Below are 24228 nucleotides of genomic sequence, written 5' to 3'. Positions count from 1 at the left end.
TAAGGGTGTCCCCGTTTATGCCATGGTGGTAGCAGCGGCCACAAAAAAGGAGATTGCTGAAACCTCTTCATCTGTCCATCCCCCTAATAAGGAATCTAGGACAATGGACAGATATAGGAAGCAGATGTTTTCCTCAGCGACCTTCTCCATGAGGTTGCTGAACTACTTGTGCCACTTTATCTGCCTTCAAAGGGATCTCCTTAAAGAGCTTGGAGATACCCTTCAAGATCCATCAGCTGCAGGGGCCAAGGCTAAGGTTGCCTCCCAGCTGGCAACTCTTAATTCTGTAGTAAACTCCTCCATGCGGCTCATCTCTTATGCAGCCGATGGTGCGAGTAGGGCCGCAGGCACAGGCGTGGCCTTGAGGAGGCATGCTTGGATGCGGTTGTGTAACTTTGCGGAACCCTTCAGGGCATCTTTCACCAACACCCCCTTTGATGGTTCTGCTCTTTGTGGACCACAGGTGAAGGATACCCTTACCAGGTGTGAGCAGGAAGGCAAGACTATCTCTTCTGTGAGAGGCCGTTTTTCCACTCCTTCTAGACCGTATCCCAAGGGTCAGAAGAGTGGGAAGATGTGATTCCGGATACCCCAGGGAGCCGTGCCTGACACACGTGGAGAGTTCCCCTCCAGGGGCAGAGGAGGGAACAACAATAGACGCCGCCCTTGGGGCAGAGGGGGGGGGGTCCGCAAAATCAGGGCAACAGAGAATCTTTCTCTGACAAGCCCTTCCAGCATCCCTGAGGAACTGCCCGGCTGTCCACCTTCAGAGGCAGTCGGGGGAAGATTATCGCTGTACCCAAAAGCCTGGCAAAGTATAACACAAGACAAATGGGTACTGTCTATCATATCCGAAGGCTACAAAATCCCCTTCTTTTGCACTCCCTACATTCCCAACAAATCCCTTCCAGATGTTCCACCCAATCTAAGGGATCAAGCAGTTCAAGAAATATCAAAACTGCTAAGAAAAAGAGCCATCCAGCCGGTCCCAGCAGACCAGCAAGGATCTGGAATTTACTCAAGGTTCTTTTTGGTACCAAAAAAGACAGGGGACTGGAGACCCATTCTGGATCTCAGCAGACTAAACAGGTCGGTTCAAAGAACTAAGTTCCGGATGGTCACGCTACAGTCCATTATACCTTTTCTGGGTCAGGACAATTGGATGTGCTCCATAGATCTTCAGGATGTGTACTTCCATATCAAAATGGACAGATGCTCCAGAAGTTTCCTCCGCTTCCGGCTGGGAGCCAGTCATTATCAGTTCAGAGCTCTGCCCTTTGGTCTCACCACAGCCTCCAGGGTGTTCACCAAATGTTTGGCAGTAGTTACCGCTCACCTGAGACGGCAAGGATTCCAGGTGTTTCCATATCTAGATGACTGGCTCCTTACTGCTACCACCAGACATCACCTGCTGCGAGCCAGAGACTACACCAATCAAACTTGCTCCAAACTAGGTATCACAATAAATTTCGAAAAGTCTGCATTGTCGCCTTGTCAATCTATTACCTTTATAGGCGCAAACTTAAATACAAAGGACATTTCAGAGAGACTGCCATTAGACAGAGTGAGTGTTAGACATTCGCCGACATGTGCAAGTCTTATTAGGATGCAAAAAAATTCAGGCCACATTCGTCCTAAAAACCTTGGGTCTCATGGCAGCGACTATCATACTAGTTCCCTTTGATCGTTTTCATATGAGGATTCTTCAGTGGATGCTGTTCACCCAATGGTCTTTCCAGCAACTTCCAATGTCTCACAAGATAATGATCACAGACACATGCAAAAACCAACTTGCTTGGTGGATGGTTTCCCAATCAGTACCCCAGGGCAGACCATTTGCTCTTCCTCCTCCAGTGGCTACGGTGACCACGGGTGCCTCCCTGATCGGGTGGGGGGGGGGGCATTTTCAGGGCAGAACAGTCCAAGGCACCTGGCAGCCTCACAAATACCATCTGCATATCAATGTCTTGGAGATGAGGGCCGTGCTTTTGGCGTTGCAAGCTCTTCACAACTCTCTTCCCACCAGGACCATTGCAGTTCAAACAGACAATATGTCGGTAGTGTGGTACATCAACAAGCAGGGCGGAACCAAGTCCTACCCCCATGTCGAGAAGCACTCAGACTCTGGCAGTGGGCGATCTCTTCCCAACAGTTTCTGATAGCAGCGCACATCCCTGGGAAGTCCAACGTTTTAGCGGACAGGCTGAGCAGAGCAATTCTCATGCCTCACGAGTGGTCTCTCAATCAGACATTGGCGGACCAAATCTTCCGCAAATGGGGTCAGCCTTGCTGCGACCTTTTTGCCACCCCCTTCAACAGCAAGTGCAACAATTTCTTCTCTCTCCTCCCTATTCCCGGACACTCCCCCAGAGACGCTCTAGTTCACGATTGGCCTCAGGGACTTCTTTATGCATTCCCTCCATTTCCCCTGATTCCCAAACTAATACAGAAAGCTACCATCTTGGGATGCAAGATGATCCTCATTGCCCCTTACTGGCCTCAACAAATTTGGTTCCCATTCCTGCATCATCACCTTCTGGAGCAGCCCTGGACCCAGTTCCAGACCTTCTGATCCATCAGTCGGGCAGGCTGCACCAATCCCTTCAATCTCTCCAGCTCACTGATTGGTTGCTCCACTTCCAACCTTAGCCAGGCTTCCGAACATCTCCCACTCGGTGCGTGAAATCACCTTATTATCGCATAAGTCTACCACTAGAAAGACTTATGCTAGTAAGTGGAAATGTTTCTCTTTCTGGGCAGAGGCTAGAAATATAGATCCCTTTTCAGCCCCTGTGCACCATATTTGGGATTTTTTAGCAGAACTTTTTCATGCTGGATCTTCTTCTACCACGATTAGAATTCAATTAGCTGCAATTTCAAACTTTCATACAGGCTTATCAGATACTAGTATTATGTCCCATAAGCTTTGTAAAGCTTTTCTCAAAGGGACTACTTTAATCAGGCCCCCAGTGAGAGATCCCCCGCCTCTGTGGGATTTAATTTTGATTTTAGCTTCCCTGATATTGCCCCCCTTTGAACCTGCAGCTTCTTGTTCTTTGAAGTTTCTTTCTTGGAAGACCCTTCTTCTGGTTGCAATTACTTCAGCCAGAAGAGTTTCTGAACTTCAAGCTCTTTGTGTTCGCCCTCTTTATCTAGTTTTCCACAAGGACAGAATTTCTCTCAGGACTAATCCTTCCTTCCTTCCAAAGGTTTCTTCTGAGAATAATTTGAGTCAGTCTATTGATCTCCCTGTGTTTTATTCCAAATTATTCCAACAAGGCAGAGTACAAGTTGCATCAGTTGGATGTTCATAGACAGTTACGTTTTTACTTGCATAGAACTAAGCAAATCAGAAAATCAGACCAGCTGTTCCTTTCCTATGCTGAGGGTAAACAAGGTCTACCAGTGTTGAAAGTAACTTTATCTAGGTGGTTGACGTCTATTATTACATTGATATATCAGCTAAGGAATAAAGAGCTTCCTGCTAAACCAAAAGGTCAATCCACTAGAGCTCTAGCTACTTCAGTGGCTTTTCAGGCAAGATTGCCAATGGAAACTATTTGTGCGGCAGCTACATGGGCCAGTCCTCGTATCTTCATTTCACATTATAAGCTGGACGTGGCCTCCAGGAGCAGAGCTGATTTTGGTTCCACTGTTCTGAAGAGTCTGTTCCGATGAGCCACCCAGGATTGAGGTGCTAGGGACGCTGTCCCAACCAGCAAGAATGAAGGCGAGATAGACAACTTAACATTAAGAAATTGTGTACCTACCATAACGTTCCCTGTTAGTTGTCGTCTTCTTGCCTTCTTTCTTGCGTGCCACCCTCCATCCCCCTATCCTAGTAGACTGAGAAGAGTTCCTTATGTTTTTCTTTCACTGGCTGAGTCTTCTCTGGCTATTCCTTTCTGACTAGTAGTCTCTCCAGTAGGATTTATGCATTCTAGGATAGGATTCCTCTGTTATTATGTCTGCAGTTAGACTTACCAAACGAGATCTGGGTATCTAGTGCCAGGCATCATGGGATATAGGAGGGCCTCGAGCCAGTAAGCAGCTCTCGAGCTTTTGAAGATGGCCGAGTCGGAGCCGAGGATCGGCTTCGAACCCAACCAGCAAGAAAGAAGGCGAGAAGAAGACAACTAACATGGGTTGTTATGGTAGGTACATAACTTCTTATTCCCAGTTACCTTTTTTATAATGCATTACACCTCCAACATTTGCTATCTACCCAAGGAAACATTCCTTCAAGTCTGCATGGGGTATTAAAACGCACCTATGCAAACATTTTCATGTAAAGATCCTAAACCTTCTGGACTGGGTTGCATACTTGGGAGCCATACGTTTGTCTTCCTGTTGTTTTATTGTAAATTGGTTTTCCACTTTCTGTTTCCAGTCTTTTTTAACCTCCTCTGATCGATTCTTATTGTTATCATGCAATATTTCACATGCTGTATTATCCATTTTTAACAGCATTTTCTGTTCTAGATTCAACTAAAAACTCTGCCGAGCAGGTTTTTCACTTAAAATTCCACTGTCCCTTTTTCTTTGCCTGTACTCTGTGACCAAGCACTGGTAGAGAAGGTAGTCTCTAGCTTGCAATTCAAATGTCTTCTTGGCTTCCTCCCACTCTGATGTTCTTCGTGTTTCACTGTTGCAGTCATTACATTTGGCTTATCTGCTTGCAGGTAGCCCTCAGCTGGCCTGATTATCAAAGTCTTGGGTCCTGCATCGGATGCTGTTTCTTCTTCCATGACGTTAGGTAGTCAGGGGTATAAAGCATGCAGCCGATGCCATTACATCTGTCTTTCTTGCCATGCAGTGCCCGAAGCAGAAGTAGTTTGCAAGTGCCGGTCAGCTGACTCCTGAAATGTTCGTTTTCAAGTTTCAGAACCGAAGTCATCAAAAAAGCTAAGTACCCCGTTGGGGATCCTTTTTCTTGCTCTAATCCGATGTCAGGAAAAGTTAACAATTGTATTACTTGTGGAAAGCAAATGCCTCATGAAGATTTTCATTTGTACTGCATTCCTTGCTTAGGCCCAGACCACGACGTCCCTCACTGTCTGTTTTGTGCCTTATTCAATCCTCAAACTATTCGTAGTCGCTTCATTTTTACATCAAACTATTTCGGTACTTTGTTTAATTATCCAGAAATGGCTTCGGTAAGCCGTCTGACTACAGACATTCCGAAAAAACTTCAAGATAAAGACAGATAGACCGCATAGGTCCAAAGCTGCCAACGATGCTTCTGTTAAACTAGTCGCCAGTTCGCCGGTACTCAGTGAGGCACTTTCACAGCCCCTGATACTCGCTACTTCAGATTCGCAGGCCTCTGCTGAGACCCATTCGGAGTCCGGTATGCCGCGAGATGCTTCGACTATGGAACCTGTGGATGTCTCTACCTTGGATGAGTCTAGAGCCGCTGTGCAGGCACCAGCTTCTGAGGGTGTATTCAGGCCTACTGACTTGAATATCAAACCAACGCCATCTTCTTCTTCAAGGCCTAAAACTCGTTCCACGCCTAGAAAACCAAGATCCAAACCACATGGTCAGGCCCATATGCCTAAAAAACAAATGATAAGAATGGCTGTAGACCTTATTACTCTAATTAGGGGAAGCCAGCCTTCTCCCTCTAAGAGACCAAAAACTGATTTTCTTTCTGTTTCTTCTGATGACCAGGATTTGCCCTTATCTACCTGTGAGGATTCTAATGCAGAGGACTCCATACCCTCTGCTTCCCCTCCAGAAGATTTTTCTTTTGGTGAAACTTTGCGCACTCTTAGTGAGCATTTGCAAAGAGGCTTAAGGAATTCTTACTCTTACCTCAACACAGGCCTGTAGCTATCCCTCCTGTACTGGACATTGTAGATGATGCCTTCTTAGAATCTAGCCTGGCCCCAGACACTTTACCTCCAGCTCCTAGGAAACCTGACAGGTATTACAGAGTACCTGACTCTCTCAAGTTCCTCTCTAAGAATCCTACTACGGACCCTGTTGGAATATAGCTTAACACATAATTATTTTGTATGGAAGAAGGATTTTTTCCTTCAAGTTAAAGGGACAGCTATGGGTGCAGCTTTTGCCCCCACCTACGCAGTGATATATATGGGTGAATTTGAGAAAGAGTTCATGTTTAAAAATATTTTTTATATTAATGTTGTTTTTTATAAATGATACATTGACGATCTTATTTTTGTTTGTAAGGGGGAATTTCCATTGTTTGATGTTTTCATGCAGAATCTGAATAGAAACACACACGGGTTAAATTTCACTTTTGAATATTCGAGAAGTAATATTCCATTTTTGGATGTGGAATTTTACATTGGAAGGGAAAATTTGGTACAACACAGACCTTTCAGGAAACCCACCTTGATTAATAATTTTTTGCATGCCAGCAGCATGCACCCCCACATTTGATTAAAGCATTGCCAGAAGGGGAATTCAAGAGAATTCTCAGGAATACTTCTGACCCTAATTTATAGGATGAAGTTTTTGATGAAGTATTCGTGAGACTTTCTTCTAGAGGTTATATGGAAACTACAGTCTCAGGCATTAAGGACAGGTTGTGTGGAGGGAATAAATCCAGGGGTGGTTACCGTGAATGGTGGCCAGTGTCTCATGAACAGGACAGATTATTTTTTGTATCCAGGTATTCTGAATTTTCATGGGTAGTTGAAAAAATTCTTAAACAACTTTGGCATGTAGTTTGTGATGACTTGATCATCGGACATCTGTTTCCCAGACATATTACCTTTTCTTACAGTAGGTATAACAGTTAGAAAGGTTAAGTAGGAAGTTGGAACATTCAATAGACATGAATGTTAGTGTGCAACGTTGTGGACGATGCTCTGTATGTGATAGGGTAAGTAACTTACATGGAAAGAAGATCAATGGGAAAAAGTATTTAGCATTTGAGAAATTTGATTGTTCTTCTCAAGGGGTAGTTTATATCCTGGGTTGTAATTGTGCCAAGCCACTTTGGTACGTAGGACAAACTACAAGGAAAGTTAAAATTCGTATTCTCGAACACTTGGGGGATATCAGAAGGGGTAATATGGATAGCCTGTAGCTTCACATTTTGTTAAAACGCACAATGGTAATATTAATGGGTTCATCTTTAGCGTGTTAGCCAGACCACATTTTCAGGAAGGTAATTTTAAAACAGAATTGAATAGGTTGAAACATAAAATGATTTATAGTTATCATACCTTATATCCGAGGGGCATGAATTGGCATTATTGTTTGAATTTAGTCAGTGCTTTATTGTCTTATTGTGTTATTGATTATGTATCAGATTATAGTGTATTAAATTATAGCTTGTAATTTCATATAAGACAGAATGTTTTCATCAAGTCTTTGTATTTTTTTGTAGTTGTATTGAATTTCATGTGTTTAAGCAATAGTTAAAGAGAGTAGTTGCATTTTTGAAACTTGTATTTGAGAATTTGTATTTTATAACTGCACTTTAAAATTGGCACTTTAAAATTTGCACTTCAATTAATTGGTTAATGATTTAATTGCTTATGATATATAAAAAGATGTTTTTTGCATGGTAAGATGTTCCACTGAAGGCGAATTGCCGAGGTACCAGGACATGTGAATAAACGGATAATTTTAATCATCTTTTTGTTTGAATGTTCCTTCAGCTTGAAGGTATTACAGAGTACCTGACTCTCAAGTTCCTCTCTAAGAATCCTACTGCGGACCCAGAGACCATTTCACAGGGACCCAAAGGCATTAAGGCTATTACTGCCAAAAACCCTACCCCCTCTGATAGAGATTCCAGGGGCCTGGACAGATGGGGTAAGAAGGTATATACTTCTGCTACTTTGGCCATTAGGGCCTTAAACTGCCAGTTTCATATGTTACAGTATCAGCAGCATATTATTGGCTTACTTAAACAGAAAATGATGTTGATTCCTGTCTGTGCTGAAAATAAAAAATTACAGGATTTAATGCATTCTGCTTAACAAGTTGGTAAACATAATTTGCAATGTGGTTTTGACTCCTTAGAGGCATCTTGCAGGGCTGCTGCACTGAGTCTGTTCTTAGAAAGCATGCTTGGTTTAAGGAGCAAACTTTGCCAGATCATGTTAAAGCTAAATTACTGGATACTCCCTTAAACCAAGACCGCCTGTTTGGCAACAAAGCAGTAGTACTTAAAAAGATGGAGGAAAAAGCTAAATCTATGCAAACTGTTAAAGATTTCCTGCAAGTACAACCTCCCAGATTTAGTAGGCATTGGCCTTCTAAGAAGTGGTCCTTTCCTGTCTCTTCCAGGCCTTCTCAGTCCAAACTCAGGAACAGCAGACCACCTAGGCTACAGTCTCAAGGTACTCACAGGCCTAAGCAGTGGGGGGCTCCCACTTACAAAGCTGGAAGTAGTAAGACGCACCCCCTTTGGTAAATTGTCACAATGACTTAACCTTAAACCTTCCAAGCCCTGCTCAACTGACTGCTCCTTTAGAGGGAAAGATTGCCCTGCATGCAAAAACTGGGAATTCATTACTCAAGACAAATGGGATTTAAATATAGTTTCCCAAGGATACAGATTCCACTTCCACACCTTACCAACCCTAAACGGTTGGCCAGACCTACCCCCAAATCAGTGGGCAGAGGCTCAACAGCAGGTTCTCTCTCTTCTAAGTATCAGGGCTATTCAACCTGTCCCAGCAGACGAATGGGGACAAGGTTTTTACTCAAGACCTTTCCTGGTATCCAGAAAAGACAACTCCTGGTGTCCTATCCTGGAGCTGTCTATCCTAAACACCTTTTTGGTAATCCCAAAATTCAGAATGCTAACTCTTCATCAGCTGCTTCCCATGCTAGGCAAAAATGCCTGGTTGGCAACATTGGGCTTAAAGGAAGCTTACCTGCACATCCCAATAAGGGAATCTTGCAGAAAATATCTATGCTTCAGAGCAGGCTACTTGCACTTTCAGTTCTCTGCACTGCCCTTTGGCTTATCTACTGAGCCCAGGGTATTCACAAAGTGCCTAGCTCCAGTCATTGCATTCTGCAGGCAAAGAAATATTCAAATATACTCATACCTGGACAATTGTCTAATTCAGGCAGAAAGCCAGGACATACTATTAAATCATCTGGCATTTGTAAAGAAACTGCTAACCTCACTGGGGTACACCATAAAAGAAAAGAAAAGAAATCTCACCTAGTACCCTGCCAACAAATTGTATTCCTGGGAGTAAGCTTGAACACAACTTCCCAGATGGCCTAACTCATGCCAGAGAAACAAGTTTATTTGGCAGCCTACTTCAAACTACTGGCCACAGAGACCCAGCTCTCTGCAAAGAAAATACTGCAAGCCCTGGCGTTCATGGCCTCTTGCATCCTACTAATTCCATATGCAAGACTGCATATGAGGAAACTACAATGGTATCTAAAAAGCCTATGATGTCAACATTCTCAGGACCTGGAATCAATGATACCTATCAATCCTTGTATAAAGGAGTTACTTAGGTGGGCAGAGGCCTGCTACCACAAGGGACCGCCATTCACTCTACCCACTGCTGCCCAAACCCTAACAACAGATGCATCAGACTATGCATGGGGGGCTCACTTGGCAGGGCAGTGCATTCAGGGCAAATGGAACCCTAGTCAAATGCACCTGCATATCAATCAAAAAGAAATGTTAGCTGTACAGAATTCTCTGACAGCCTTCAAGGACCACATTCTTCCAGGACAATTATTGGTAAAGACAGACAACACCACTGTTATGTGGTACATAAACAATCAGGGGGGAACCCACTCATACCATCTGTGCAGACTAGCCATGGCTCTGTGGAACACAGCCTTGAGCTACCAAGTGCAGCTACAAGCTCAATTCCTGCTAGGCAAGCTAAATTCACTTGCAGACGACCTAAGCAGAAATCTCATGGACCCACACAAGTGGAAACTGGAACCAAAGATATTCAACATTTTGAGAAACAAATGGGGGAGCCCAGAGATAGACCTATTTGCCTCCCCTCAGAACTAACAGTTGGACAAATTCTGTGCAAGGACTCCCCACAGACAAGCTTGGAAAGTGGACGCCCTGGCCTTCACCTGGGAAAGCCTCTCAGTTTATGTCTTTCCCCCCTCTGCCTCTCCTCTTGAAAGATCTACTAAAGCTCAAACAAGACAAACCAAGGACAGTACTCATTGCACCAGACTAGCCATGCCAACACTGGTACCCCCTCTTGTGCAGTATGTCACTGCTGGAACCATGGCACCTGCCTCAGACCCCTTCCCTGCTGTTCCAGCAGGAGTGCCAGATTCTGCACCCCCAGCTTCAAACCCTGAACCTTGCAGCCTGGCTAATTACCTTAGCTCTCCAATACCATCCCTCAGTAAGCAAGTGTGGGATGTCATTCTGGAGGCAAGGAGGCCTATAACTAGAAAATCCTATGCTGAAAAGTGGAAAAGATACTGTTCCTGGAGCCAGATTCAGGGGATGGGCACAACAGTGCCCAGCTTACCGCCTATTCTTCAGTACTTAACAGAGATGCTTCACAAGGGCCTTTCCTTCTCTTTTATTAAAATTCATGCCTCAGCCATTTCAGCACATTATAATACTGAGCCACCCCTCTTCTCTCACCCCCTGCTGAAGCAATTCCTTAGAGGGGCTAAAATTTAAGACCAACAAGGAGAGCCCCTACTCCATCCTGGGACCTTAACTTTGTATTGGAAAAGCTCACTCTACCTCCTTTTGAGCCAGCTGCAACTGCAGAGTTGAAATTCTTTTCTGGAAAACAGCCTTCCTTCTAGCCATCACTTCAGCAAGAAGAGTGTCTGAGTTACAGTCCCTCATGGCAGTGGAGCCCTTCATCATCTTCCATGCAGACAGGGTGTCCCTCAGTACCAGTCCTTCCTTTTTGCCCAAGGTGGTATCCAGTGTGGCCCTTAATCAGTCCATTCATTTGCCAACCTTTTTTTCTAATTCACAGAAGAAAGGAGAACGAATACTGCACTATTTGGACGTGCACAGACAACTTAGATTTTATTTGGACAGGAATAAGCCTCTCAGGAAAACTGAACAGCTGCTATTTGCCTTTGCTGTAGGGGCAGAGGGGAAGGCCATTTCAAAGCAAACCATTTCTAAGTGGATAGGACATTGGATTAATTTCTGCTATAAGCACCATGGCAAACCTACCCCACAGGGGATAAGATCTCATTCCACTAGGGCTGCATCTACTTCAACAGCCTTCCTCAGAGGTGTTCCTACCAGGGACATCCTAGAAGCTGCTACCTGGAGTTCTGTACGTACCTTCACCAAGCATTATCACTTGCCTATTTTTTCTAAATCCAGAGCTGACGTCATGGAAGAAGAGACACCAACCGATGCAGGACCCAAGACTTTGATAATCAGGCTGGCTGAGGGCTACTTGCAAGCGGATGACCCACATGTAATGACTGCAACAGTGAATACACTCGAACATCTACATTTATGGTAAGTGTATACAACTGTACTTTCCCTTTCCTGCTTGAGTTGTTTGCTCCCAATATCTTGGTTCCTTTCCCAGATTTCTGTAGTAAATACCAGGCCCCTTTTGCCTATTTCTGTACCCCTACTTGCAGTCATCCCCATTGGCAAAATTGCCTTTATCCATTCTCATATTAGCTTCGTTCTTAGAATACTTTTTGCTACATTACAAATATATTTTGTATGTTGTATGATTATTATTCTCCTTAAAGATATGCATCCAAAATCCTGCTTTCTGTTTCTTGAACTTTCTCCTTGCTTCATCATCATCCCTTCCCAATTTGAATTATAACCTTCTGCTCATGTTATCTATATGAACCTTAGCTGTGTAGCTGTAAAATATCCTTTCAAATCAGGTAAATCTAAATCAACTAGTTGTATTGGAAGGATTAGCTTATCCCACTGAACTCTTGTCATCTTTCCCTCTTAATTAATTATAGTCTACAATTTCTCTTTGAGTTGACAAAAGTATTGCTGACCTGTATACAAGACTAAAGGGAATAAAAACATTCAAATATAACCTATCAGAGAGGAGCCCTCCCACTTTAATCCTTGCCTCTGATCCTTCATATAACCTTATTATTGTATCAGGTAATGTTAATGCTTCCAAAGCCCTACTCAGTCTGTCAAAAGCTTTCTCTCCATCAAGACACACCAACAACAGTGGTATTTTCTTTTATTCTGCTTTCTTCCAGGTCATCATTGCTCTATTAATGTTGTTAAATGTTTGCCTCCCCTGCACAAAACCACACTGATCCATGTCTGTGACTATTGGCAACATCTTTGCCATTATAGTCATTGTTTAAATTTGAAGTGGGTCTATATGAAGCTGGGTCTGAAGGATTTTTGACATCTTTAGGTAACGCAGTTTATTTTCCCAAGGTGTTGATGCTCCCCCTTCTTCTCAAATACTGTTAACCACAATCTTCCAGATCTTTATCACTTTCTTCACTCCTAATTTCCAAACTTCCATACGAATATGATCTTTTCCCGGAGATTTTCCTGAAGATTATTTGTCACTGTTTTTATCTCATCACCTCCTACCTCAACTGTTAATTGTTGAGCCTCATCTTCCTCTAACCTTGGCTTAAGTCTTCCATAAATATTTCCATTTGTACTGTTTCTTGAGTTCTACATTTCTCTGCATTATACAGGTTTTCATAATAACTGTAAAACCTCTATAGGAGCTCTGGTTATTTTTCTTCTTAAAGGTTCCCTACGTTTGGCAACATTCCTTTCAATGTTTGTTGTCTAAGTCATTGTGCTCTAGAGTTGTTATCAAAAAATAGTTGCTTAACTGCAGTCTTTCTAAACCCATACATATTATCCAGATGCCCCCTTATTTTTTCTTTAGCACTCTGCATTTGCTCTTCCTCTTGTTTTGTGAGATTTCCCATATTCTGCAATACATTAACCTTTGTCAGGCCCTCTAAGTATATTTCTATTACTTCTTAGCCATATCTCTTTTTCTTTTATTTTGACCATATTTTAAAGTCCATTTTCTTTTTATCCCACTCACTAGCTATAACTTCTTAAGATATCTCTAGCTCCGCTAGTAACTCTTGAATAATTTCCATAACCCCTTCCTTAAATTCCTCTCTTTTTAAAAAGTAGGTATGAAAGTGCCAGTGTCTAATTTTTACTTCATTAGCCTACTTCTTTATCTTAATTTTTATTGGTGCATGATCTCAAATAGTTACTGGATAGTTGAGAAAGTTTTCAATTAAACGTATACGTTCCTGTAAAATATAATTTCTATCTAGTATAGCTCAGTCGTACCTTGGGGAATAATATGTTAATTCTGTCAGAGTTCCTACTATTGAATTCACATCTTCCATACCAAATATATTCATAAATTTCTTCAGAAATCTACCCTCCTTTGTTATATTGTCCCTTCTAGGCCCCCGCGATATATCCCCTCTATTGCAAATCAGATTCCAGTCTCCAACTATAAATATTTCTTGCTGAAAGCTGATTTTTTTCCCCAGATGTTCTTATGATCCATAATAGCAGTTTTCAGTGGAATATAAATACATGCCATTGTAATCCTCCTCCCCGTCCAATAGCCATTTATTACTACATATGTACCATTTTTGTCTTTATTCTTTATCTGTTATTGGAGCCCCTCTAGCAATTAGTATAATTATTTGTCTTTTCTTCTATCCCTTGTACTCTGCTGAATATCCATTCTGAAGTCCTCTGTGTCAAATTCACATGCTCATTCCTTTCCAAATGTGTCTCCTGCAGCATTGCTATTTGCAATGTGCATTTCTTAATATAATTCAATATTCCTTGCTTTTTATCTGTACCTGTAAGACCATTTACATTCCAGAGTAATATGGACAGCATAGCTATCATGATAAAAAGCCATTGTTCCCACCTATTATATGTGACAGTTTTTTTTAATGTGCATTTCCAGCTTGTGTCACATGCATATACTAATGTTTGGGGGTCTGATCTTTTGTACAGTTGTTTGTTCTTGTCTTCATTTGAACCTGTGTCACATTTTAAGACTTTTTATTTTAATGAAAACCCTCAAAGAGAAACTGAGTACAAATCACCCCATCCCCTGTTAACTTGGAGCAAAGACATCTTCAAAACATGAAGTTTAACAGTTGTTGTTGTTTGTCTTTTGGCTTTTCCCGGTTAGGGGTCGCCACAGCAGAACTCCGGTCCGCTAATGATTGGCAGTTGTTTTTTTTTTATGGTGTCGAGTTGCCAGCCCGACGCCCAACCTTCAAAGAAGGCACGCCCATTCAACGCATGTCTTTCAAACGCCCACTCGACCGTGGGGAGGACATGCAGACTCCAACAGAAAGCACTCCCAACCCAAGCCGAGAATCGAACGGGAGAACCTCTTGCTGTGAGGCAACACTGCTACCACAGCACCACCGCGGAATATGAAGTTTAACAGTCCAGACAGGAATAATTGCCCCAAATTGACAGCTGCACCTAGGGCATTATCTAACCTAAAATTAAGGCTACCATGCTAAAGCGCATACTACAGGTTGTGCCCCATTTACAATGATTGCTGTCTCTTCTTTTCTTATATCTCTTCCCCTACGAGATATAAAAATTAGCTTGTATGCTTTCAGAAAACATTACATTTTAACCCTAAGAAAAGGTTCACTTGCTGTCTTTAAATAAAACTAAATTATACATTGTTCTATTAACTGCATTAACATATTAAGGCTGCTATGAAGGTTGTTACCTCTTATTTACTTCCCATATTTTCAAACCTATTTTTTTCACTGAACTGCTTCCCATTGTACCTTTAAATGTTGCATTTACATCAGCAAAGAATACTTAGAATTCTCAAGATTAACTGCTTGCACTTATAGACAGCTTATCTGTGTGGAAATGTACTCAGCAATGTGTTTGTAAATTTCACTCAGAAAAGTATGCACAGCTACAGGCATCTGGACTCCTTTGAACATTTGCCAGAGGAAAACAAACAAGCTAATATATTTGCAGTTGTAGAAAGCTTAACATTTTCATGTCTTTCAAAGGTTTGGCTTATTTTTAAAGCCTACATACTTATAAAAGCACCTGTTTTCAGCTTAAGCCAATGATAGTAATCTAGCCAGTCACACTTGTAAAATAAAAAGAGAAACTATCCTAATTCTACATATAATATAATCAGTGCACTTTTTACAACCTTAACCCAGCAGCCCAATATCACAACATGTGAACATTAAACTTGCTTTTTTCCAGCATTTTTTTTCTTGTAATACTATAAAAGCTATATTTCTTACAACTAAAAAAATATTTGTTTGCTTTTACATCTTTAACACATGCAGCAGTCACTGAAGACTCCCCCACATTTAAAATACCTGTGTACACATTACACAAAACTGTTTTACTGTATATAGCATGCAGTTTATATCATGAAATGTTTTGCACAAATACTAATAAGAACAAAAATTGTTTTACTTCGTTTCCCCCTTTTAGTGCCCTTCCAAACATTAATGATATACATAAAGTAGGATGTATGCTTTACAGTCCAGCCAGAAGTTTGACAAAGTCAGCAAAAGTCTATTGTTTTTCAGCCAGTTTTTCTTGGAAAACTATATTTCAGAAATGTGATAAGATGCTTTATAGCCTTCCAATTATTCGTTAATTTAAGAGTTGCTGGTCTTCCTGTTCATCTCCCAACACCAGACTCTGGTTCAAGTTCAAGGTACTGCTGATTCTTCTAGTCATCTCTCTGCTTTTTCTGTCTCTCAAGCATTTTCCTTTGCAGCATTGAAAAAGGTTTCGTTGGCAAAGTCTCTCTGAACTTTACTGTCAGAAACATGAGAAACAGAGTCCCTTTCTGCTGACTCTCTATTTGTTGGATAAATTTTATTTCTTCCTTAACCTGTTCTGCAAGAAAAAAATGACTTTTATCCTCCAGGGTAAAACATTTTGAAGACAGCTGGTACAGCAGCTTGAATCTCACACATGCCTCTCCACATTCTCTGATTGCTAGGATAAATTTGCTTTTCTTCTACCTGGTGTATGTGCATTTTCTACAAACACTCAATACTTTGCCATTCTGCCACAATTTTGCCAGGATCAATTCTTTCTGCTGGTATGATTGCATCTTTACTAATGTAGGTCTTGGCCAGGTTTGGAGCATACACTCTATGTACAATTTCAGTTAACAAATTCTGCTGTGGAACACCAGTCCAATTGCTTATTTGTGCTTTCATAAAGTTAATATAGTCTGTTCCTTTCATTTTCTCTGGTACAGCAGAAAATCTCAGGTTTTCTAAATCACTATTAATCTTATACATTAATGTCTCATTCTCATATCACACATATCACTACCCTTCCCATATTAGTATTGTTACATTTAAAATTCCTTTTTTCTTTTTTCTAAGAATTCTTATTCCATGCATGATTCTTTTGCTACCAACCAAACAATTTGATCACCCACACTGCCTGTATTCTTTTCCTTTTTCCTTCTTTGTTACATCTGGTATCTAGCAAACACGAAAAATCCATTTTTATTTTTCTACACCATTCCACCACCACTACAAACCTCTTATATCATGTATAATGACATTCATATTTAATGCTAAAATTCTTCTGTCATCCTTTTCCATTTTTGAGTTTTATTTTCAGTTTTTATTTTTAGTTTGTTTCCTATGTCTCCCACCAATTAATTTTTCACTATCTTGTTCTTCTCTTGTCTCAATTTCTTCCTTCTCTTCTTCTTTGCTTTCTAAAATTGCAAATCTCTTCCCTCACTGTATGTTAGACATCACTTTGAACTGTTATTTCTTCTCTAACTACCTCTTCACTGTTTAACCTTTCTTCAGTTTTCCCTTCCCCTGTACCAGATTCTGTTTCAACATCTTCTGTAATAATATTTTCTACTGTTATTTTATTTATTTATTTTATTTAACATTTGTTGACCGGGAAAGTCCGACTTGGTTCCACGGATCCTTTTTTCAGCGGAGGCCCGGGGAGAAATGCTCCAGAAGCATGTCTTTAGAATGTGGGAGGAAACCGGAGTACCCGGAGGAAACCCACGCGAATGCAGGGAGAACATGCAAACTCCACACAGAAGGCACCCCAGCTGAGAATCGAACCGGAGTACATCTTGCTGTGAGGCGACAGCATTAACCGCTGCACCACTGCGCCACCCATGCTTGTCTTTTTTCTGAGCTTTCCCCTTTTTCTGTTCTTTCCTTTTCTAATATGGGATAGTCAAACCAGAAGTATCATTTACATTTATTTTACATTTTCTACAAAAGTGTGTATATTTTCTACAAAAAGTCTTACAATTTTTTGCTATATGTTCCCTCTCCCTGCATTGGTTACACCTTCATTTGCTATAGTCTTGTTGTACTAAACAGTTTTCATCCTGTCATAAATAACTTGCTTTGGGTTGACGTGAGTACCTAACATATCCTTTCTTACCATTCACAGTTATTGCATTTGAAATATGTTGATTTCCCATCCTTAACATCCATTGTTACCCACACTTCCTAACCTTCAGTCCATACATTTCTTTCATTACGTTTCTTTAACCTCATGTACTGAACTACATAGTGAAAGGGAAAAAAAACAGTTTTAAGTCATGTTTATCCATATCTGAAGTTCTAAATTGCATTTATTTTCTTTTTCATAGGTTAGTACTAGTATATCGGCCCTAGGGCCTGTACAAGCCTAGCCATAACAATTCCCTGGATATTTCTTCCCACAATATTTACTTCCCTGGACCCCTGTCTACCAAGGCGACTGACGTGATCCCCGAGGTGAATTTCCTGTCTCCCATCCAATCGTCAAGGTTCCTTTTGAAGAGGGCCAATGAGGCGCTCTGCTTGACATGAATGGGCAGTTTATTCCAGAGTCTGGGGAGTCTCTGGGTCAGGAACCCATCCCTCCAGCATGTTTTATTCATTGTGATGACAAGGTTTAGATCCCTGGAGCGTGTGGCTCTGAGGGATTGAGATTTTTTTAAGTGGAGCATGTCCAGCAGCTCAGGGTTTGACATGGCCTTGTATGTTAAGCAGAGATCACCTCTGAGTAGACGGTATGCCACAGAGTATAGCTGGAGTTTTTTTTAGGTGGTCAGCAGAGGGTATCTGCTTTAGGCCTGTGATTCTTTTAGTGAGGTATTTCTGTGGCCTTTCCAGCTGTTGCAGATGTCTCGTGAGGTACATACCAAACGGGGCATTGTACTTTATAATGGGTCTAATGAGGGATGAGTAAGTGGGACAATGACCTCCTGTTTTCTGGATGAAAAGCCCTTCGTGATGAGGTGTGCCACATAGAAGGATTTCCTGACTGTTGTGGCAATGTGGTTATCTAAGGTGAGACCACTGTCCACCTGTGTCCCTAAGTCTGTCATCACACTTTCGGCCTATGTGATAATTCATGGGTACATGTTTTTTCCCAAAGGGGATAACTATACATTTCTTGGCATTAAGCTTGAGCCCATGGCTTTGGCACCAAGCATCTGTTTTTGTAAGGCCCTTTTGTAGAATATCCACATCATTTGGGGATTCAATAATGGCTCCCAGTTTGCAGTCATCTGCAAACTTTGTTAGCCAGAGTCCCTTAGTGTCGGCCTGTATTTCAGAGAAGTAGATGCCAAACAAGAGCGGTCCCAGGACTGAACCCTGAAGTAGTCCACTTGCCTGGAGGTGGATTTGAATTCGGCTACTTTTACAGTCTGAGTTCTGTCAGTAAGCCAGTTGGCAACCCATCGAGTGACGTAAGGATTTATGCCCAGCTTAGTAAGTTTATCTATGATTCCAGAGTGGGGGACGGTGTTGAAGGCCTTGGCGTGGTCCAAATTGGCTGTGTGGACCGCCTTACCCTCATCCACAGCTCTGGAGACTGATTCGAAGAAGTCAATCAGGTACAGGAACCAAGACCTGCCCTTCACGAACCCAAACTGGGTGGGGTCCAGTGTTTGAAGGTTGCCAGTGTCTTTGTTTATAAGTTCCATGAAAATGCGTTCCATGCCCTTGCAGATCAGGCTCATCAGACTGATGAAATGGTAGTTCCCGGGATCCAAGGTGGATCCGTCATGAGTGGGATAACTGTATCTGTATGCCACTCAGTGGGTATGAAGACCGAAGTGAGGCTATGATTAAACATGACACTTAGCTGAGGTGCCAGTTCATTTTGTAGTTCATGTAGTACACAGCCCGGGATGTTATCTGGTCCCATGGATGCTGTATTCCTAGCTTTGGAGAGTGGAGTTTCTGCCTGAGTGGCCATGATTACTGGAATTTGGCAGTTTTTTGGTATTGAGATGGGCCCTTTGGGGGGGAGAGGGGGGTGAAGTTGGCACTAAATCGATCTGCCAGGATATTGGCAATATCCTTGGGGTCAATATATTTAATGCCAGTCTGTTGTAGCTCAGAGCAGATCTGAGCATTGCCATTTAGATTCTTGACATAACTATAGAATATTTTGTGATTGTCTTTTGAATCTTTGGCAATTTTATTTTCATAACTAGCTTTGGAAGATTTTAGGAGAGATCTCAACTTCTTACTGAGGCTGGTAAGGGAGTTTTTTGCATACTGGGATTTTCCTCTCCTGCAACAGTTTCTTCCTTCTGTTGTATAGTTTGTTTATGGCAGGGGACCACCAGATTGGCTTCCTTTTTTTGGAGGAGAGCACCTTTGTTCTATTTGGGATGGCACGATTCATCCCAAGTTTTGAAATAAATACTCTTTCCTTGATGCTGCTATATTTCTTTTTTTCAGTTTATTATAAATTTTTCCAGCAGGTTAAAGCTTTCAAATGTCATTCACAAAAATGGTCAGCTGCAAAATGATTTAATGCTCTTTTGGCTTTGTTAATCCATAGTGGCAAAATAATACTATCCATAGTGTTACACTTGTTCACACCGCCACCATTTTTCCCTTTTATTACAACTGGTTGTCTTCTCTGTGGCTGTTGAGAAGCTGCAGTTTTGTCCCCTCTCATTTCCTTCTTCCATCCTTCCTTGCATTGTTGCATCTGCATAACTACTTTGTTCTTGTAACAAAAATCCCTTTTAAAGAGGTAAACCCTGAAAACTGGCTACTCCACCAGCTGATAATACTCCATTGTTTTCCCTTCACCAGCTGTTTTCTGTTTCCAGTCTTTTATTTTCTTCCTCCTGTAAAACTCTCTTCACCATTTCTCTCTGTCTCGTTCTTCTCCTTCGTTTGGCTTTGCCTGGTTCACCAAATCTATCTGCATTTGCATTTCCAGTCCTGCATTTTCCTCCTGCCTTCAGTATGTTTTCTTCTGCTCCTCTCACCCACTCTGTTGCACTTTCCCCCCTCTTGGAATTCCCAGAGCTGTAGTAACAGCTCTCCAGTGCTACCTAATAGCTCTAGAGAGTGCTTCACTTCCCCTCCAAAGAGTAGGGGAAGGTTCTTCGGTATCCTGGCCAAATTTTCCCCTACTACTATAAATACCATGTTGAGTTTCCCCTAAAGAGACTGCTAGCTTAGTGGGAATAACCTAGCCAAGAAAGGATAAATAAAAGTAAATAAAATAATTTGAGCATCAAAAAATATTTAACTACAGTGGTATTGGAAGGATGCTGTAAATATGTTTTGTATTGCAGACAGTTGTTCACTTAATGTGTGTTAACGCACATTATATAGCTTTTATTGTCTCTCATGTTTTTATTCCTGACTGCACCAGTATTAATTTACTTTATCTTTTTTTTCTTTTCAGAAACGCAACACATTGACCTTGTGCTGTCTGGAAGCAGATTGTTACAGAGAAAGTGTTGAGGAGCAGATTAAAAGCTGTCCATATTTCAGAACAGGCTGCAGCAGCCATGCGACGCAGACCCTTTCACCAGGGCCCCTTCCCACTGAACAGTATTGTCCATCTACCAGCAACATTCAGATTCCAAGTGAAAGTGAAGATGAAGATGAAGATTTAAAAATTAATTGTGCATCATTTGCTGGCTCAGGAGTAGTGTTTCAGCGTGACTGTGCTGATCTGGATTTAGCACTGATTGAGGAAAACTGATATTACAATTCTCAGGAAATATTTTTAATAAAAGGTTCAATTTGTTCTGAAAATTAACACAAAACTGATGGTTATACTGCCAGCCTTGAGTAATCCCTCTGTGTGGGGCAGCAAATGTTAGCAGTAATTCCGTTTCCATCATGTCTTTTAGCTCAGAGGCTTTGAACATTCCAGCAGTTTGTGATGAAGTGAAAATAAAACAAGTTACACAACAAGAAATGTTTGCGCTGCTGATTTTCTTCTAAAATTGTGACCAACACTGGGTGCAGTTTAATACCTGTTAGATGCCAAGATCAGTGTACTAGCATACATCAAACCGGCACGTGGTATTGTCAACCCTAGTAGTTGTTTTAGGGGGTACCTTTTAAATGAGGATTAAAGGTCAGCTTTTTTTTGTCTTACTCTGCAGTTTTTCTCTTAATTTAAGAGTGGTAGTGTAAATGAATTTTGCATGCATTTTTGATGATCATAATGCACATTGTTGATGTTCTACAAGTCCTCCATCCCTAAGTCATCCTTTCATAATTGGGTAACTTGAGTCAAATAACTGACCTGCTGCTTGGATCATTCCAGTAGTAAGTTTTTTATTGTTTTACTGTGTATCGGGAGTAAGTGGAAAACCTTGATTTTTCATTTTTTTTCTAGAGGAGTATACTGTTCTTGTGCAAGGCATTGTTATACTGCATTCATATTGAGCAGAACTTGTGGATAGAGAAGGGCCGAAACAGAACTACCATACCCTTAACCCTGAAAAGTTACTATACTTGGCACAGTAATATATGCTTTTTTAATGTCAGAAGTAAAGATTGAACTGTGCGTTTATGCAATCTGTGAGATATTTATCTAACCATTTTTCTTTTTGCACACAGATGACCAGAACTTATTTGTTCCATGTCCGTTTGCTGCTAACTTCATTAGTTCTTCATCACTTAACAGTATTAAATGTTTTGTTTGTAAGACAGACTTTCTCAGGTTATTGGCGCCCAGCAGAAATTTATACTGCATATGCAATTAGGTCTTCAATTAGTGTTATGCATCTTATATTAAGCAAAGTAAACTGTCTTTCATTTGAAGCACACTGCATTATTGTACATCTTCCTTGTGTATTTTACATGGAGTCACAGTGAAAGTACATTTGCATGAGTTACACACTGCTGCAACACATTGTGAGTGATGCTGTTGTCTTAGCAGAATGGAGTGTTGTCAGTTTTCTATCTGTATGCAGCTTTTCAGCTGCTTTTTTCTCTGGTGGTATCGAAAAAGACTGATCTCTGGTGATGTCTGTGCCAGTGGTTGATTATGCCTATGTTCGTCCAGAGTCAAGTAAGCTCTGCATATTTTCCAACTTATTTCAGGCAAACCAGAAGAAAGAGTTGGAGGAGATACTGTTGAAGACAGAGGTACTCTAGAAATGAACTGGGAAATGTCAGCAACCTTTCTGGTATGCTGAAGAAGAAAACTACAGACAACAGCTTGGGATAGTAAACTGTGAAAGTGATACCATGATCAGGAGAATTTCTTGAAGACAGTAGTGTTGGGTGAAGTACTCCTAATTCCAGATGAGTTTTATTATTCTTGTCTTCACATTTTAGTTAAAAATATCTAAGCACTCTCTAAGAAGCAGAACCTTTACCCAAGCTTTTCTTGGCAATTGATCCATTTCCTGGGTGGTTGGGTTAGCCTCCTGTCAGTCAAAGGGTCACAGACCAGTACTTTAGGATGATCTTAACGTGACATTGGAACAGCAACTTGGAAAAAAATGGTCTGTGTTTGACAGCATTAACTTATGCACTTCTGTACCTCCACCACAACCACCATCATTGCCAAGGAAAACAGCATCCATCTTTGGTTATTCTCTCCCACAAACCTCTCTGATAGTGTTAGAAAAATAAATTACCTTCTAAATATCCCGTTATGACATTTTGATGATTCTGCTTAACAAAACCATTGTGCCCTGCTTCATATATACATGAAGAGCCAGCCAAGAATACATGGCAACTTGTCATGAATAGCCATTTGAATAAAACTACCATGCAGTTCATTTTGTAGTGTGTGTAATAGGCTAAATTATACTGTAAATGTTACCTTACTGTTTGTTTCCCCTTTCAAAAAATGTTCTTTTTGTAAGTCACTGCTGCAGTCAAAACTTCAAAGACGTGCCACAAGTGGACTCCAGTCTTTGGCTAGTGTTTGAGCCCATCCACCTCCCTCCATGCTGATCTTACATCTACCACCCTCCAGACATGTCTCTGTTATGGTATAAAGTCATGATACGGTTGGCCAGTCTCCTTTGTTTCTTGCAGTATGATTCTTTCAATCAGACGTGTTTTGAATTACATCAGGCAAGTCCACAAGCATAAGAATGATTGTTCTAATAAAATACTGAACACAGACTTTGCTGAGGAAGACTGCCTTGATTACAGGTGTCCTCCCCCTGGACTGTGATATTGCAGGTGAGGATACATTAGCGTCAGACTCTCCACCTAAAGTCCTCACCTTTGGAGTTTCTTTGGCTGTAATTAAAGATCACATCAAGTGGCAGGCTGCTGAGACTTCTCATGCCCAGAAGAGGTCTTACAATTATTGGGTATGACCCCCCCCATCCAGCCTGTAACAATATCCTCTATGCATGGAGTCTTACTAAACATATTTGAGGCGAGTTCTCACAAGCCAGACTGCCAATCCCATCTCTTAGAAAGCAGAGTCTAATTGCTCGTTCATTTTTATATAACAATCCAGTTGCAGAGCGTTACACATACACTTTGCAGATTACAAAAGCCGTGAAATTCCCTCAAGGAGTATTGCACTACCTAATGACAAGATTGGCTCCTGGTTAGGTTTGGTAGGAAGACTTGCCATTTAAAGCATTAATTATCAAGTACATACTTTGAAGTACTAAGAGTACATCTTGAAACACCACCAACAGAGAGGACCCTAAAACACCATTAATACAACTTATTCAAGCAACCAGTTCAGTTACTTAAGCATGGCTGTAAATATTCATATGATGCTGCTGATGCAGCATTTAGAGCAGCTGTCACTGAACAGATTTATGAAGACATGCTTGGCTTCACACTTTTCTTGATGAGGATATCAAAGTTAAGATTTTGAATGCCCCATTAGAGAACTGCTGTTTGTTCTGTAGTCATGAAGTTTTCAAGAATAGTGAAAAGGAGAAATGTAGTTAACACAGTCTAACATTTCACATTCCACCACCCAAAAAACAAGGTCTTTTTTATGGAAAACCAAAGAATGGTGAACAGCCCAAAGTA

The 24228-nt window shown here is 41.3% G+C and overlaps 1 protein-coding gene across 1 annotated transcript in view; it reads left to right on the top strand.

Annotated features, from left to right (window-relative positions):
- FAM53C (family with sequence similarity 53 member C) overlaps positions 1 to 21175 on the top strand; it is a 1140347-nt gene extending 1119172 nt beyond the window's left edge. Inside the window, exon 4 of the mRNA XM_044058427.1 lies at positions 20654 to 21175. Within this exon, the coding sequence (XP_043914362.1) occupies positions 20654 to 20956 (303 nt within the window). The 3' untranslated portion in view covers positions 20957 to 21175. The remainder of the gene's footprint in view (positions 1 to 20653) is intronic.
- The last annotated feature ends 3053 nt before the right edge of the window (positions 21176 to 24228 follow it).

The sequence above is a fragment of the Protopterus annectens genome, chromosome 16.part0 (genome assembly GCF_019279795.1).
Source record: "Protopterus annectens isolate FY-2018-M chromosome 16.part0, PAN1.0, whole genome shotgun sequence".
In the NCBI taxonomy this organism is placed as follows: Eukaryota; Metazoa; Chordata; order Ceratodontiformes; family Protopteridae; genus Protopterus; species Protopterus annectens.
This window is presented reverse-complemented; position numbering and strand designations above follow the sequence as displayed.